Source organism: Neofelis nebulosa, chromosome 16 (genome assembly GCF_028018385.1).
Source record: "Neofelis nebulosa isolate mNeoNeb1 chromosome 16, mNeoNeb1.pri, whole genome shotgun sequence".
Lineage (NCBI taxonomy): Eukaryota > Metazoa > Chordata > Mammalia > Carnivora > Felidae > Neofelis > Neofelis nebulosa.
In genome coordinates, this window is record NC_080797.1 from 59,679,021 (window position 1) to 59,697,495 (window position 18,475).

Genomic DNA, 18,475 nt, shown 5'->3' on the forward strand with positions numbered 1-18,475 from the left:
AGAGAGAGAGAGAGAGGGGGACACAGAATCTGAAGCAGACTCCAGGCTCTGAGCTGTCAGCACAGAGCCCGACGTGGGGCTTGAACCCACAAACTGTGAGATCATGACCTGAGCTGAAGTCGGATGCTTAACTGACTGAGCCAACCAGGTGCCCCTAAGGCCTGTTTTTGTGGAGTTAAAATGTAGGAAATTAGGGTACACCCCCCAAAGTGGGACAAAAGAATGGAAAAAAGTAAAGAACAGAATGAGCGAATCTCCTGTTGGGGTGTGATGCTTTCTGCCTAGATGCTTCTCTGCTACCTGTCTTCTCTGGGTCAGGTCATCATCCCCAGCTTCAGTTACCTCTTATACAACCCTACTTTTTTTTTAATTTTTAAATTTTATTTATTTTTTTTTTTTTTTAATTTTTTTTTCAACGTTTTTAATTTATTTTTGGGACAGAGAGAGACAGAGCATGAACGGGGGAGGGGCAGAGAGAGAGGGAGACAGAATCGGAAACAGGCTCCAGGCTCCGAGCCATCAGCCCAGAGCCTGACGCGGGACTCGAACCCACGGACCGCGAGATCGTGACCTGGCTGAAGTCGGACGCTTAACCGACTGCGCCACCCAGGCGCCCCGTTTAATTTTTAAATTTTAAAAAAATGCTTATTTTTGAGAGAGACAGGGAGAGCACGAGCGGGGGTGGGGCACACAGGGAGGGAGACACAGAATCCGAAGCAGGCTCCAGGCCCTGAGCTGTCAGCACAGAGCCCAACGCGAGGCTCGATCCCACAAACTGTGGTGAGATCATGACCTGGGCTGAAGTCAGACACTTAACCGACTGGGCCACCCAGGCGCCCCTATAACCCTACTTTCAACTGCACACTAGACATATCTCCACCCGGACACACTTCTTGGTCATTTCTCAAGTCCCCGAGGGTGTCCCAGAAAGCAAAAGTCTGTACAGGCCAAGAAAGGGCACGGGGCCCCACAAAAGATAAACAATATGGTCCGTGTCAAGGAGCTTATTGTCCAGGGATAGAGAGGTGTGGTCCAAAGGGTTATTACCCCAGAGGCATCCCTAGTTTGGGCTACCACGCCTTAGGCCACAGGGAAAAGACAGCGGAGTTATGCCTGGGCACCCAGGACAGTCACCTCAGAGGCTTTAAACTCTGTCTGTCCCTCCTAGAACCCCATCCCTGGAGTCTGCCTGTGCCTCGGAGGGCCCAAGAAATATTAGCAAGCTCTTCAGGTGAGGTACACCTGTTCTGTGTCCCCACAAACAGACCAGCACTTGCCCCACACGTGCGGGAATCTGTTTCATGGTGCTTTAGTCCTTTATTTAACGCCAGGCACTGCCACCTCCTAAGGATCAGCTCTGTCCTGCCTACAGGGTTTAGGCTGGATTCTTTCTCCACCCGGGAGTAGCCCACCTAATGGGGTAAATAGTAAAGCTGGCATCAGCTGAGCCAGGGAAAGTGTTTTCCAGTGTTTACCCACGTAGTGTCACAGAAGAGTCCACGGAGGGAACGCTGAAAAGGTGGGGAGAGTTGTACGGTCCCAACACAGGCCCTCTGACTGCTCCATCTCAGGGGGGTCTTGGCATTTCTAACGGCTCATTTTAAAAGAAGTCAAGACGGCTCATCCCAGAGAACAGTCACCCCTCAGCTTAAGCTGTCCTGAAAAAGCACTGGATGGGGATCAGGCCACACAACCCCCAAACATGGCACAGAGAGTCTGAGATAATGGTGGAGGCCTTCACTCCGACCTTGCCCCTGCCCTTTTCCCCTGAAAACAGGGCATAATCCCCTCCTGTGAGGGCCATTCTCCCTAGGCCCAGAAAAAAGGAGCATCCTTATCTCCAAAGACAAGACCATGGAAACAAACAGGCCTTGCTAAGTGTCCCCCACCCTCCCCTTGACTACACTTACCTCACACTCTTTGACTATCATGTTCCTCCGTGACTGCCCTCTTCATCGGGCAGAACAAGCATAAACACCCCCAGGTCTAATTGCTTCGGGTCTTCATTTTCTTATAAAGGCTCCTGTGTCATGTAAAACTTGTATACGTAAACCTGTGCTGTGTGCTTTTCTTCTGTTAAGCTGTCCTTGTCAGTTTAATTCTCAGACCCAGCCAGGGACCCTAAAAGTCTCGAGGAAAACTCTTCCTCCCCTACACGGTTCACCAAAATTATTTTACTTTTCCTTTAGAGAGGTTCTGGAAATAGAAAGGTCTGTCCCATGCTGTGGGAGGGAGGAGAACCCAAGGCATCCTTAAAAGAAAGGAACCGGCCTTGATGTTTCAAAAGATCAGGGGGAAGTGGGGGGAAGGGAGAAAACAGAGCTGAGGCATGTGAAGCAATTAAACAACTCCCCACATCTTAGAGCAGATTGAATTTACATTTTACTTAAAAAAAGGGGGGTGGGTGGGTGGTGTGGAGTACATACACAGGGAGGAAAACGGGGTGGGAACAACAATGGTCTGAAATGGATTTCTACAATTTTCCCCTACAATGATCCATTCTGACTGCTGGGCAGTATTTCTCCTGCTGGCGGACAATATTCACAAGGCTGTAGACGAGGGAACTGCCAAAGTTTAGGCCCAGATGGAAAGGAGAGGAAGTTATCGTATACAATGTAAGTTTACAATACACAGCATTTTCTTTAAATGATGTAACGCAGTCGCAGGAAGAAGTTAACAATACTAACACGAGAATAATCAAATTTTTGTTATCCATGTACAGCAACTAACTGCTTTACAAAAAAAGCAAAATAATACAATATATCATCACATGTATTTACAGTGTAGTAAATATACTTTTCTGTCAAATTTTACACAAACTATTTACAGGTGAATATACTGCTTTAAAAAAAATTGTGTGGCTGACACGAAGAGTGAATTTTGTTTAGAAGTCCATTGCATAACATTGAATAAGACATGCCTCATGATGCCTGGAGGGCTGGGAGGGGTGTAGCAAACAGAAAGCCAAAACAAAACGGAAAAAGCCTAAAACCCGCTAAGCAGGGAGGGAGTCCTGTGGGGGTGGCAGCTGACTGCTCCTGGGGGTCCAGGCGCCCCCTTCTCCTCCCTCCCCGCCCCCCATCAGGATTGCACGGGGCTGGCATTCTGTAACAGGCAGGGGAGGGGTGAGTGGATGAAGGGCAGAGCCTCGCCGTTTTCCCCCAGAGCCAGGGAACGGCGTCGCGATGTTGGTGAATGAGGGCGCACCCCTGGGATGGGGCCCGTGATAAAACAGGTGGGTTCTGCACAGCGACGTGCTGCGTCACGTTTGCCTCTTTAGCAAGTCAGGGGAAACATCCACGAACCCCAATTATGATGTTCTTTGTAGAACTCACATCGGATTACGCAAAATGGGCAACTTGCTCTGAACCTCAGATTTCTTGTGTAGATAGATGGTGGCAGGAAGCCTGAGAGAGTGTTTCATTTCTCAGGGGACGAGTACTGGTGAGGCTTAGGCTCATGTTCATTTTAGTTACTTGGAAAGTTAGGTTCTCCTCAAAAGTCAGAAGTTCTCTAAACAAGGTAAATTTTAAACCTTAGGGCGTTCTCAAATTTCCAGGATGTACTGATCAAAAAAGTATTTTCGCAGTTCAAAGAAGGCTCAATTTTGATTTGTGCAACGCTGATCATTTCGTGAGGTACTTCAAGTGAATTCATTCCATTCATTACACTAGAGGGAAATAATGAATAAATTTAAGAAATATCATACCTGGAAAAGTTTGTTATGGAAACATCACTATTTTTAACAGAAAACCTTTGGCAGTTGCTCTATTTTGATTGGGAGAAGCAGAACAGTGTGACAACACCCACCGACACGCACCGAACCAACCAAGAGGAAAAACGTGGAACCACAATGATTAAAGGCTCACATCTGCCTTTTATTCCAGGATCCAAGGAGTCGCGATACCTTCCCAGGAGCACGGGGTCGTGGGAGAACCACGACCTTAACAGCAGCGCGGCATCGGGTTGTTAAGGATCTACCTCTAAACTCAGCTCTAGTCTTAGCATCTTTAGAGACTTAGTTGCTCTGTTACCATAAACACTACTCTAACGCAGCCTCTACAATAAAAACACAAATTTAGTTAATTGCACCTGTCTTCAATATTTTCCAACAGTTCTATGTCAAAATAACTATTAACTTTAGTATTAACTAAAGTGTTTTCTCCTTTTATTTTGGCAGATGGTTCTTACTTTTCCGAGACTGTAAACAAATTAAAAAAATTAAATTCTTGTTATTTCTCAATATCAAAAGCAATTTTATTTACATTAACATATTACATTGTTACTGTGTGGATAAATGTGAAATGTGTTATATTATTAAAATCAGAACACTTCAATGTACCATTATTTCTTGATTTAGCTGTGGAATTTAATTTACTGAAATCCGCTCATGGAATAGCACTACAGGAGGCTCCCCTCCCCTACGTTTCTTTCCCCTCCCAAAGCCATCACATCGGAACATATAAAGGGAACCTGGGAATAGGGGGATATTATCTTTTTGTAATAAATACGGTTCAGTTCTAAATTGGAACATCCGGATACTACGACTGTGTTCACTGAAGTCAAATCATTTTGCATACTGCAGGTACCACCCAAAACTTGGGTCTGCATTACCAGGGAAATTCCAACACCAGGATAACCCATACGGTTCAGTATAGCAGCAACTGTTAAGGTCCCCTATTGTCACACTAATGCAGGCCGGCCCGTCCTTTCACAGTGGTTAAATGCAGTTCTATCATATAGAACCCAAATGGTTTGCTAAAAGGATTCCTGATTTTTTCGGAGGGGAGGGGGTGAGATCACAAGACACTTAAAATACATGTCATCAAAGAAACTTTTGATAATATACACCACACTCTGTTTCTGGGAAAATCATCCAACGAAATGAAAAGCATCAGCTACTCTAGAAGTCCCGTACCATTCCATTTTGCTATGGAGCTAATGCAAACATTTACGAAAATGACCTTCAAGGAACAATTTCCAACACTTTGTTCACGGGTTACCCTGCTCAGAATTATTTAGGAAAGAAGAGAAGGAGGGGGAAAACAGATCATGACTATACTTAGTATAGTTTTGGCTTACAAAAACAGAAACAACAACTTTCAGCATACTTAAAGGTTAAAAGATAATCAACTGGAGACAAAAATAAACTAGTTTGGATGACTGAGTTTGGATAAGGCCTCAGAACCCGTCGCTTTAATTCGGTAATGTTAAGATATACGTGGTTATGCTTCCTTTCCTGTGATTATTGCTAATACTCGAGTGTTAGTATTTCGTAAGAACTCATTACAAAACTCTAAATCCCTCCACCCCCCAAAGTACCTTGCCTGTGGCTTTACGGTGTGAAGTCACTGAGGCTTGACGTCTACGGTTCCTTCGGTTTTGTAAGGTAAAAAAAAGTCCACAGCTAAAAGTCAGATTAAACATACCGGGGTTATAGTGCTACTTGTCCCATGAACTCCTATCTCGAAAAGTGTGTAAGTGAGACTAACACTTTACTTTGTAGGACGAAGGAGGGGAAAACATAGAAGGCAGAGCTCTGTGCAAATGGCTTTCATAGCTGGCCAGTGGTAGCAGTAATCAAGAGTTCATCCTTTCTCACAAGTGGGACGTTCTCAGTTCAAGCGTCCTGACCTCCCACTTTCTTTGCAGTTGTTCCGAACACCTGCTCACACCAGACACACCAAAAGTAGGAGAACGACGACAACAACAAAAGTTAAAGAAAAAGCAGCATCAGATTTAGGCAATGCTTCCAAGAGTTGATCATCTGGCAACATGGCAGACTCGGACGGGCTCCTCGTGGAACATGAAGTGCAGCGTCACAGCACGGTGGTGAGGGGTCACTGGCGAAGAGCCCGTGTGAGTTAAGTCTGTTTGAAAAAGGAAAGGAAGAAAGCTTCACACGATCTTCTTAATGCTATTACGTTTGAAACTGCCAGCGCTTCTTTGCTTCTGCACCTGGCTTGCGGATCCATGGCGAGTGCGTCCACTGTTACAGTGGCCAGAGGTGGGGGAGAGTTCAACGTTCTCCTTGTCGATCCCTGGAGAGAAGAGAAGCAGCCAGTTACTCTCCCTCCTCTGGTGCTGGGCTCCGGGGCTGAATATCGGGACGTGTAAAGGAGGTGCAACCTGGCAAACTGCTTTTGCATATTTCATTGTAACAGCTGCTAGGACGTTTACTCACAAAGACCTTGCCACACACAAAACTTCACATTTTGTTAAGCAAAATTTGCTATCACGGCAGAAAAACAGCATAAGGAAGAAAAGAAAAAGAACAAACTGACAAGTTGCAAGGAAAAGCTAGAGAGGCAGGCGGGCTTGAGCTGAACGAAAGGCTAGCAGCCACCAGGGAAGACGAGAGCTCCTACCACCAAATCATACCAGAAGCTTCCAGCAGAGGTCAGCTTCTAGCCACATGGCCTTACTGGTGTTTAAACACAGAATGTACTCTCCAGTTGCAGAAGATACTGAAATTTGTCATTTCAAAGAAAGGAAGATTTTTTTTTTTTTTTTTAAATCACAGTGCCTGTCTCAAAGGAACTCAAATATTTACTGAGAATATATGACAAAGGTTATACTGTAGAATCTTTTAAAAAAATACTTATTTTGAGAGAGAGTGTATGTATGAGCAGGGGGTGGGGGAGGGGGAGAGAGAGAGGAAGAGAGAGAGACTCCCAAGCAGGCTCCATGCTGTCAGCGCAGAGCCCGACGTGGGGCTCGAACTCACAAACTGTGAGATCATGATCTGAGTGGAAGTCAAGAGTTGGACACTTAACCAATTGAGCTACCCAGGTGCCCCTGTAGAATCTTTGCTTTAACCTTTTCAACTCTGGCATATCACTTCATTTTCTGCACCTAAAATAGATGCCATTCGTTTCTTTCACGGAGGAGATTTAACCTCCAGAAACTGGGCCCTACAATGAATTTTATCAACAGTCCAAGCAGTGACTTCATAAAAGTAACCGGAAGCAAAACACAACATAGTTAATCAGATTAGTAAAGATTACAAATTAGGTAACAGAATAGTGGTGACCCTGGGAAGTAGTGACTGGAAGGGGGAATGTAGGTAGTTTCTTGGGGGTGTTGGCAATGTTCTGTTTCTTGATTCGGATGTTGGATTTTTAAGTGTTCACTTCTTAAAAGTTCACTAGGTTGTAAATTTGATCTGTGTATTTTTCTGTTACGCTTCAGCAAAATTTACCAAAATAATTACTGATTATACCCACCTATGGTATCACTTGGTGGGACAGCAGAAAGTTGGAGAGCATGTTGGCAATTTGTATCAAAGTGCAAAGTACTGGTTGATATTTACGGATACAGAAAGATGACCATGATTTAGTAAAAGTAGAAAAAAAAAAAAACAAAAAAAGCTGGGAAAACACCTGCCAGAATACGTTATTTCTGGGTAGCGTTAATTCAGGTAATTTTTACCTAATTCTTATCATACCATTTGATTTTTAAAATAAACATGAAATCTGAGGATGAAAAAATACCCACTTTTGGACAAAGGACCATTTCAAGCCAAGAAGGCTTTATGTTACAGAAGATGGACATAGATCCAGACATCTACTTACTGGCTCATGAAAAGGAAGTGAATTTGTGATGACCTTCCAGGAGCCACACATCATTTAGACTTGGCCCTGAATTCCATTCAGAGTGTAAGGCCAGATGTGCACAGGCTCAACAGGGGTTTGCTGTCTCGAACTTACCACGGGAAGGCGGACACTTGCTAGTGTTTCTTTATGAGAGCGTGCACCGGGCTGCAATCTGAGTGCAGAGTCAGACCGCGCCCCCCACCCCTCCCTAGGAGCCGGGCACAGGGAACCAGCATCCGGAATCTGTCCCGTTCTAACCATGTGTGCAGAAAGATGAATGGAAGAAAGCGCACCCCGGTGTTCACAGGACGCTTCTCTGGGTGACAGAACTCTGGGTGAGCTTTGTCCTCGTCTGTGTGTTTATTTGCATCTTCCTCAGGCGATTTAAAAAAAAAAATAATAACAAAATGCAAAGAAGGCTGCTCATCATCTCTAGCGTGCCCTGAGCTCTGCAGTGTGTGTTTGTGCAGGCTCTTTTCATTGCCACGCCTGTCTCCGTTAGATACATCCAACCCGTTTTTTTCTCCTCTCCATTTCCTTCCTGATGCCTTCTGCAGTCTCCTGCCAGAACTTTCTCTCTCTCTCTCTCCTTGCTTCTAGAGGGCATTTGTATCTCTTACAGTCTCCCTACACCACCAGTTGTGTCTACATCTTATCTCCTCTATGCCCAAAAAAGCAAAGATTATTTATTATTCATTTTCCTTTTCCTTTAGGATCTAGTTGCTATCTTCTTCAGTAAACATGGGCTGAAGGGAATGCTACCAGTTTTAAATGTGATCGCTGTGATTCAGAGCCAAAAAGCGTGCAACCCCTGATCTCGAGGGTGTGGTGTCATATATGGAGTGGAAAAGACAAAAATACTCTTTTTTTTAGCTTTCTCCATCCGAAATTGTCATGAATTCAGTGCATATGACCTTCCATTTCCTTAAATCTGCATGGGGCCTACAAGTTCAAGTCCACAGTTCCTTACCTGGGGTCCTATCCTTCACAGAAAGTAAGATTCAGGCAAAACGAGGATTTAAGAAGAGAAGAGTCTGAAAACAACTGGGAGACAGCCATCAGGAGGAGCTCAGAGTGGGCAACCACGAGGAGGGCCCGTGGCTCTCTGGCAGCAATCCGCCAGCCTGGGGCTTGCTCTCGTGTGCACACCTTTGAGATAGCCTTGCCACTGGCTGGGCTGGGCTCACTCCAGGGAGAAGGCACTCGTTCATTACACTGCGAGGGGCAATGCTTCTGTGGAGGCACAAGGGCCTGCTCGCTGATATTCCCAGAATGAAAATCACAGAAGGTGTAGTCACAGACTAAGTCACTAGGGTGAAGGTTTCTCCAAAGAAATACTAAGGATCTTCTATTTTCTGTCAAGCAAGTAACTTTCAGACCTCTAAATAAAAATTTAAAAGGCTTATTTATTTCCTGTTAAATGTTAAGGATAGAAAGCAAGCTATAAAGTTTTAGACCTTTACTATGTAAAGGAAAGAAACGGGAGGGAGATGTATCAAAATGTTAAACATTTATAAAATGTATAAAACATAGTAAAATGTTAGAGTGGTGGGATTAAGGGTGATTTTTTTCTTCTATTTTCCTGAATTTCCTCATTTTTCCCCCCGAATGAGCACCTGTTCCTTTTGGTTAAAAATGTTAAAGTATCACTGACTTTGTCCCATCACCCACAGCCAAAAGCCTCCAGGCTATGTTAGAGGTTGATGTCCTACTTCTGCCCTCATATTAATTTTCATCTCAATTCTTGTTATTGTATGTGTGTTTTCTTCCTACTCGGTGACCCGACTCTACAAGCCACACACAGGTAAATGTGGCATAACTGTTTCCTAACTCCACAGCAAAACTGTTTTACTTTAAAGGACAGGTTTATACAAACATCTTGGAGGGTCATATGTAAGAAAAAAATCAATTAAAAATGCATTACATTTATACCAGGGTGCAGCATCTTGGAGAAGCCAAGTTAGAACGAAACAGAGCGATTGTGGTGCCCAGTTCTGGCATTTTGGTTTCCGGTTTGCACATTTGAGAATTTTGGCAGCATTCTTTCTTTTTGCTCTCTACAATGACATCTAGAATCCGCTCTTGACACTGGTGAGGGATCTGGGCTTGGCATCCCAGAGGAAGAACTCTCAGATGGCCAGCCAGACTGCTCAAATGGAGACAGGATCTACCCTGGACCAGTACAGGCGATGCTTTAAATTAGGAAGCAGACCCTGGTGTTGCCCCTCTGAGGCTTTGCAGTCTGGTCTCTTCTTAGGCCCCTAAGCAACAGCTTACGCTTCTGACTCTCAGTGGGCACAAGAGCAAAGCTGCCTGAGGTGATAGAAACCCAGAGGCCACCACCTGAATGAAACAAAGGTAAAAACTTGCGTGGTCCTGATTTCCTAGTTTCAGTCCCACGCCCCCCCCCCCCCCCCCCCGCACCCCCATATGGGCTGTGGTCAAACACGCAGCCAGTTACAGACATGCAGGACAGAAGAAGCTGGAAATTCTCTAGAGCAGTGTATTAATAAGCACTATGCTTCAATGAATTGTGGTGGTTCCAGATAAAGATGAAATCCTAAACAAAAGGTGTTATTGGCCAGACTTTAGGAAATCAAGAAGGAAAAATGATTACATGACATAATAGTTATTGAAGTTATAAATCTAACTCCTCTGCTCGAACATGAGTTCCTTGAAGGCAGGTATCATGGTTTATATATTTTGACAGCTAGGGATAGGTCTAACCTAACATAAAATAAAACACTCCATTTTTAAAATTCACCTCTTTTTTTTTTTAAAGACCAAAATGTTTTCCCCAAACTGGAACCTATACTTTCATGAAACAATAAAAGGACTGAACCCCTTTTAGTTCTTGAGAAGCCAAAGAAAAATGGGTTAATTTGTGAGAGGTCACACAACAAAAAGACTAAGAAGTCAAGTCTCACACCAGCTGCACAGGAGCTCTGGTAGGTTACCTGACCCCGCGTTGCTTGGTTGATTACATACGTAATACGGCAAACCTGTCAGAAAAGTCTTAAGACATATATGAGAAGGCAAACACATCAGAGGGCTCATTTATTACAGACAAGGAAGCAAACATGTCAGAAGACCCAGGTTTGAGTCTTGGTTGGATCAGAACCTAACTTTAGGTTTTAGTTCTTAATCTGTCAATTAAGGGTAAGAGTAGAATTGCCTATTTCCAAGGGCTGTTAGAAGAATCAGACAAGATAATCCATGTGAAGACTTCTTGCACACAGATAAGATAACCACTACAGAAATCAAGACGCTCTTGACACCTGAAATAAAAAAGACCACATGACGTACTGAAAGGAGTATTAGAACAAATGCATAGGACTTGAATTTTACACTAGAACGTGCATACTAGGATGTGTACTTAGGACAATGGGATTAAGCACAAAACACAAACTTTGGAAGAAGAGGTAACAATAGCTTGTTCTTACGGTATAGTAAATACTTTCGTGGAGACATGTTAAGTCCGTGTTTGGAAATATTTGTACTTTAAGCTAGATATACAAACTTGTAACTCTAAGAATTAACAAACATTTTTATGGTCTTTTCCTCAATTGCCATTACTTCTTTTTGTATTAGGTCTAACCTTTTTGTGTAATAGTTATAGGAGAGTAAAAGAAGAGACAGCTTTTATAAATTAAACATAAGTGCATCACATTTTTTTCTTCTTAGCCCTTAGAACTAAGTACAGGCCGCATTCCTTTTTTTAAATATGGGGCTAGAGTACACGGGCAGCTTTAATTTGTAAGGAAATACTGGGATTGGATTTATATTGGTATTGGGGGAAAACAAGTACTTCTAAGATAGAAACTCTTCCTCAAACGACTTACCCTGCTCTCCCTATTAACTGTCCCTGGGGTGACCCTGCCTGCGTTGGCCCAGGGCTGGGACCGCATGTTCAGTGCTGGGGGCGGCGGAGGGGAGGGTGGGTATAAGCAGCTCCTCACGGAGACAGACTGCACGGCCCCGCAGGCCCAATAAGCACCAGACCTTACAGCGGTGGTGTTACAAGTGCCTCAGGTGCTAAGCCAAACTGTGCTTACAGGGATCGGTGAGTGAAGTCTCATGCCACGTGCCCAGGACGAGCGCGGGGTAAGCGGTATTTCGTGCAAAGCTGACGGAAGGATAGAGTACCTTGATGAGGAAACAGCTGCATGAAAACTGCCGATTTAGAGCAAGGCAGAGAAGCTTCACAGACACGGAATGGAAGGAAAAACAAAAGTGAGTGATGGCCACAGGATTTTTTAAAAGGGTGAAATACGAGTAGGTATGGGATGATTATTATGTTCCCTGGTTTTCAGAAGAAATCAGTTTTGAATTATTGAACTCTGACCATTAATCGCCTAAATATTACACTCTGTAAACACATGTTAGAACTTCTAATTTTACGGGTAGACATGTTTTTACCACCTCCGTTAGAATAATAATTTTAGTTTACATCAAGAATTAAACTAAAAAATTAAATGAAAAATTAGAAATTACAGCAAGCAAGTGCTCAGCTTAAATTATTTTTCTCCCTGAAATACAGGATAATAATAACACAGAAAAAGAAGGGAAAAATAATCAAGAGAATGCCAAATAAAGGTCTGGGGATACCACATGCAGTTCCCTAAAACATTAAAATTGTTTCAGAGATTTTAAGTAGTCTCTAGAGAGAGGCCTTTAAGTTTCTTCTAAGAGGGAGACATTTTAAACCTGGTAAACACATCAGGAACGTTAAGGGCTCAGAGCTAAGTCTAAGTGTAGAGAAATGGTCTTGACACAGTGTTACCGTGCATATAACTGTCAGGGCTACTGGCTAAAGAATGCTTGTAATTCCCAGTTGCTCCACCCAGAAGGTCTGCATTTCAGAAGGAAAGTGAGTAACCGACAGGCTTGGACACAGTCCCAAAATAAAGTGGAAGGGGTGATTTAAAAACAAAACAAAACAAAACAAAACAAAACAAAACAAAACACCCACTCAACTGAACAGGCTTTTGTTCTAAAACATTCATGCTCCAATACTAAGAGTAAAATAAGCTAATCAAAGGGGGGGAAAGATCCTTTTTCTAGCAAAAACCATTTAAAATAGATCCCATGCTTGTTTGGGTTAAAAAATCAATTAACACCTCACATTTTCTGAGGTCACAAATATGTTATAAAAGTTTTGTCACGACTGTTATGTGATTCTTCCAAACAGATGTCCCTTTGATCCATCAGAAAACAGTATAAAGTACAACATGGCAAGTCCCACAAAAGAGGTCAAATCAAAATAGTTATCTGTGTGCACTTTACCCCTCTTATTCTGAAATCCATTTGAGGGCAGGTATTAAGTCCCACTAGCTTCCCCGCTTCCTTAGGTCTAAAAGAGTTCCTTGCACGGATCTCTGTAGGACAAATATCTGGAGTTTTGGTTATTTTCTACAGAACACTGTAGTATTAATTTTGCACTTAAAAGCAAAGAACCTGTGTACATGTAGAATTTGTTAGAAGGAAGTAAAAAATTTAGCTCAAAATCCAATACTGAGTGAGATCCACAAGCAAAAACCGTGATGTCGCTGGTGACCAGGGTCTCTCTCATCTTTACGTGTCCCAGAGTGCCTTAGGGTACACCTCCAAAACGGATGTTCAAATGTTTACTGAATTAAATTACAGTGTGAAAAATACTAGGAGACCTTGGCAGAGTATCAATTAAATTTTAATACACTGGAAGTGGATCTGCTTAATTTCTTTTTAATGAGTACTAATTCTATCTGGATTTTATTTCTGATATACTTGCTCTTTAACGTGCAGAGAAGATGCCAGGAGACTGCACTTGAAATGGTTATAAAGCATTCAGAACTATGGCTTTAAAAAGGCTTCTTTGCTCAGCATCTACAGGAGCCACTCATGGCTTGGCCTTAAGCAAGACAGAGGGTACTCCTCCCTCCCACCCCCCGCCCCGCCCCCTGCCTGCCCCAACATTTCTAAGTGGATAGACCTGATTTTCTAGCTCTAATCCTGGTTCTTCCATTCAAGTCCAACTCTACCACCCTGGACCTAATAGTGGATTAAAAAATCAATTTGGAATATTCTTATATATGAGAGAGTAAATTCCATGGATTCTCTTCAGGGTTCTCTTAGTGGCATTTGGGAAAATCTGAAGAGGCAAAGTTTTATGCCCATTTGGCTAAAAGGTCCACAGTTAATACAATTTTACATGCACTGAACTCCACCGATGGCTCCACCGATGCCAAATTCAATTTCAACTAGGGAGGGAGTCAGAAAACAGCCATTTACACATTTTAAAATATAGATTTATCAAATAATCCTCCTTGTGCTAAGGGGATAGACAAGTGAGCTAATGATAATTTGTCAAGAAGAATGCATTTTCAGAGGCAATTGCTTTGTGTAAGTAAACGACCACCCCTTCCTCAAAAGCTGGTGGTTGATGAATTACCACTGAAAGTTTTTTTTATTTAAGTGAGGTTTAATGTTTCGGAGTGGGAGGGAGTTTACGAATCTCTTACCTAGCTGATTTGACAGCAGAGAAGGCTGGTTGGTGACCAAAAAGAAAATACAGCTGAGTGGCTGACCCTGCTAAGGAACAAAGATGTAGACAGCAGTGCCTTGATCGACAAGGAAAGTTTGCAGTGAAGAGCTGGGCTGTATGCAGATCAGCAACCGTGGCTTTTTGACATAGGGCAACAGAGACTTCACCTGCTTACAGCTCAGGAGATTGGGCGCAGATTAATGTTGGGTAATTTGATGGCAAGCCACATTTGTGCTCCATTTCAGGGGGTGACATCGAGTTTCTTTAAATACTTACGCTTGGGACTTGGCTAATGGGAGTGGAGATAGGGAAATATTTTGCTTTTATACAGCCAAACAGCAAAGCAGAAATGCTAGGCTGAGTTAGGAATCTGGGTAAGATTCATCACCTCTTTCAGCCCTTTGATATCAGCAAGTCCACTCCATAAAGAACAGAGGGGACAGGAATCTAAGATTACATGTAGCTAGAGATACAAAGCAGGATACCTAATTACAAATGAAGCATTAACTCTTACAGAGGTAATTCCATAAGAGCAAAAGACAAAAGTGCAGCGATTGTATACATAGATAAACCAGGATCCCTTCATAGAGATGAGCCCACAATTTAAAGATAAAAATGGGTTTGTTTCATTGGAGAGTGACATCACTACTGAAAGGATAACCACCTTCTCCAAAAACATGTGGTTAATTAATCTGGTAAACCAAGGACACACAATTTGCAATTGAGAGCTAGGAATTGCTGAACACCATGATTTTACTTAATTAATTCTATTGCTTTTAAAGCTTCAGTTTCCTTTGAGAATAGTGGCAGGTTTCCAGAGTGTGGCAGTCTATTCAAGCAGCCGTCTGAAGAACCACTGGAAGTGACACTGGACACTGGAAGTGACCAATTTTTAACCAAAAAAATTGCTTCTCAGCCTTTTGGCTAAGAGTAAGTATAAAACCGTAACAAAAACCATACATACTACTTTCTGATTTTTATAAACAGTTCTAAATAAGAGGTTGCAGGGTAGGGCTATTTTTTTTTTTTTTAAACCAATACAGGATATAAGCAATTAATCAACTAGCGGGGGAACTTGTACTGTTACCTTTATTCTCAATCTGATTACTTTACTGTCTCCATTAGTGGGCAAAGACGGGCAGAAATCTCCCTAACAATTAGTCCGGGTGTAAAAATCAAAAAAGAGTTAATATAAAAACAAATAATCATTTTGACAGGTTTAACACCACTTTAGTAGCCCAAGAGGCAAAAGTTTGATGGAAATAGACCAAACTTTAAAAAAACAAGAGGACAGTATAGACAGAGTCTACACATTTCTGATTGTCATTAACATTACAAACAACAAGGAACCCAGAAAACAGCCCTACAGAAGAAAAGGAGTGGTGGACTTAGGGTGAGGCAGGTGGAAGTAATGAGACAGCAGTAAATAGACAAATAAATGAAAGAAAAAGGGAGATGAAGGGAAGGAAGAAAGGTGATGGATACATCACAGATATGGAAGACAATGCGGCAGAGCACTAGCCTTGGTTCTGGGGAAGAACTGCGTGATAAAGCAATTACCTTCACCCTTCTATACCTTAATTACCCCATCACCCTCAACCCTGGCGGGCCTAGAACTAAATTATCTCTGTAGTTCTCCTTAGCTCCAAAATGCTAAGATTTGGAGGGGATGGTGATGGTGAGGGAAAGAATTCAGTGGCTGGAATATCTAGAAGAAAGTGTATTTTAAGTTTTTCCCTGGCTTTAATGGTTGGGACACTGATAAAGGGTCAAGATCACAGGCATACCCTAGGGCAGTGCCTCTCACACTCCAGTGTATGTAAGGATCACCCAGGGTGTTTATTAAAGCAGACTGCTGGTGGGGCCCCACTCTTGGACTTTCTTACGCAGGAGGTCTGCAGTGGGACTGTAGCACCTGCATTCTAGCGAGCTCCCAAATGACGCCGATGCTGGTCTAGGAATCACACTTGGAGAAACACTGTCCTCTGGAATAAGGGACAGAGGGCAAAGGAACATGGTTATGTGCGGAAGGGAAGTTGGCCAGATTTCTTCTATTTCTTGGAGGAAAAAAGAAATGCAGTCAGGTGACTGATAAATAAATGCTGGACCAAATGGTTTGTTTCCTCTGCTAACCAAAGCTTTGTTGTTGAGCAGAGCGTAATAGATGGATACAGGTTATTTAATGAGACGGTTTATCATGCGAATTGGCTATTATACTTGCCGAGTTCTTCAGGCCTTCGAAATTATGCGTGTTTAAATACTGAGGCAAAACTAGGATTATAAACTTGGGGGTTCTATTTATGTGTCTTGAACATCACAAAATAGGAGTGATACATTACTTGGCTTTTAAAAAGAAAATCCATGCTAACACCTAAAAAAGAACAGTGTATAGTACCTTTTCCTTATAGAATGAGCTGCTTCATAAGTAGAATTTTCAGATAATGGAACTTTAAACGCAAAACCTTTTTTAAAAATTTTTTACCATTTCAGAAGGGTATCATTCTGAATAGCAAACATGACTACACAGAAGCTTTCCCTCACTACCCACTGTCATCATCGTATACAGTGGCGTTAGTTCTGCCCTGAGTAGCACCTTTGATGTGGACCAGAGGTGTATGAGAACATTCACTGGGACACTGGATGAGCCCAGGAGTCGGTGAAGTTTGCCATCCCTGCCATCTTGTGTGCCTCAGCCCTGCTCAAGCTATTAGCTGTTCTTTCTCAGTGTACCCACTTCTTGGCTGCGTGTTTGCATTGGCATATTTTTCCCATGTGCACCTAAGAGTGACTCCATGGTAAAGGAACACACTTATGAGCTTGAAGATGTTATTTTCTTGAGATGGCTTTTTTCTGGCTGTTAATTTATAGATTTTCAGGTTGGTCTCTGGATGGTTGAGTTGTTGCTGGCAACGGGGAGAGGGGGTACTACCGTACTTTGTGTATTTTTTGGATATGGTACGCTGTACCAGAGACATAGAAGCCCTTAGGGCAAGGCTAATATATCTAGGAAGGGAATTCTAATTCTCTTTCTTCACTTACAGGGTAAGGTAACAGAGGTTGCTCTTCCTGGCCAAATTCTAAAAAATTATCAACCTTAGAACACTGTGTGAACACTAAACATTTCACTATCTTATGAATAACTGTTTGAAAGTAGAAAGCTTTACAGAATAACAAAATTCAAGTCAACTCTAAGGTAAAGAAGAAATGTAAGATGAACCTCATGATCAAAAGGAGCAAAATGTACTATAAATATACTATAACCTGATAACAAGGGAAGTCCTGATGTTGGTATATTAATAGTATTGCTCAAATTTATATAAAGATTACATTTACTAACCTGGGGAATGCTGGGAAGTTGCGAGTGAGGTCATGGAATTAGAAAGGTTAAGGTTAGCAGTGATACTAAGCTGGCTCTGCACTGCAGGAGGATAAGGAGAAGTGGGTGTCAGGAGGGACTCCTCACTGGTTTCTTCATCAATTCCAGGCAAATACGTGTCAATCAAGGCATCAAGAAACTTAACAATAAGCTCAGCATAGTCTGGGATTTGGGTTTGCTGTAATGGAAAATATAGGAAATTATTTTAGCTCCATTCTTTTTTTCTGTAAATCCCCTCTGAAGCCACAAAAGATTAACTCAATTTTTGTTTTGGGCTTAATGTACTGTTTTTCTTCTTTTGTATTCTGCAGCGCTAAAAGGGGGCGGGGAGAGGTTGGTGCAGTATTTCTAGACTACCATGGGACTTAATGTGGGGAATTTTATTTGGCTTACACCTACAGCTTCCGAATGAACCTGTAATTACTGAAAGCCATGCAGAAGCAAAGACGGCATTGATCCTGAGACAATAAAACCATCAGGAATGATGTCTAGTCAGTTTTCCAAAACAGAGAAAACGAACGGAGTATCATCATTCCAGCTGCCATTTACATATTCGACTAACTGAACACTGGGAAGGGCAGAGAATTGCGTGCAACTACACACATTCCTGCACGATATACTTACTCCTAGGAACTCAGACCCATTTTAAAAATCACAACGTTGGCATATCAAAAGATATTCAGTAATAACTGAACAAAATAAAAATGAAATACTGAATTCATAAAACTATGACACTGCACTAGGAACTGTAGGGGGAAGAAAAAGAAGTCCTGCCTTCAAGGAATCTCAATCTAGAGGAACCAGTAATAGAATCATCAAAAACACATTTATGTAGCACTATATCAACTAACGCCAATCAAAGAAAAAAATGAGTAGAAACAAATAAGGATATATTCAGGGAAGAATGAATCTAATCCAACAGGTTGGAAGGAAAAATGTTTTCAGGAGGTAATTTTTTTTTTCATTATGTAATCTTTTTAA

The 18,475-nt window shown here is 42.3% G+C and overlaps 1 protein-coding gene across 10 annotated transcripts in view; it reads right to left on the bottom strand.

Annotated features, from left to right (window-relative positions):
• Window positions 1-2,364: 2,364 nt before the first annotated feature.
• NF1 (neurofibromin 1) overlaps window positions 2,365-18,475 on the bottom strand; it is a 252,664-nt gene continuing 236,553 nt past the window's right edge. For 5 of the 10 annotated variants that reach the window (XM_058703847.1, XM_058703852.1, XM_058703846.1 and 2 more), the window contains 3 exons: window positions 17,456-17,672; window positions 16,005-16,103; window positions 2,365-6,041 (listed from right to left, as the gene is read on the bottom strand). In XM_058703847.1, coding sequence (XP_058559830.1) covers window positions 5,899-6,041; window positions 16,005-16,103; window positions 17,456-17,672 — 459 coding nt within the window. In that variant the 3' untranslated portion in view covers window positions 2,365-5,898. Of the gene's footprint in view, window positions 6,042-11,741; window positions 11,796-16,004; window positions 16,104-17,455; window positions 17,673-18,475 lie in introns of all 10 variants that reach the window. The other 5 variants (XM_058703851.1, XM_058703855.1, XM_058703854.1 and 2 more) reach the window with 3 other exon arrangements.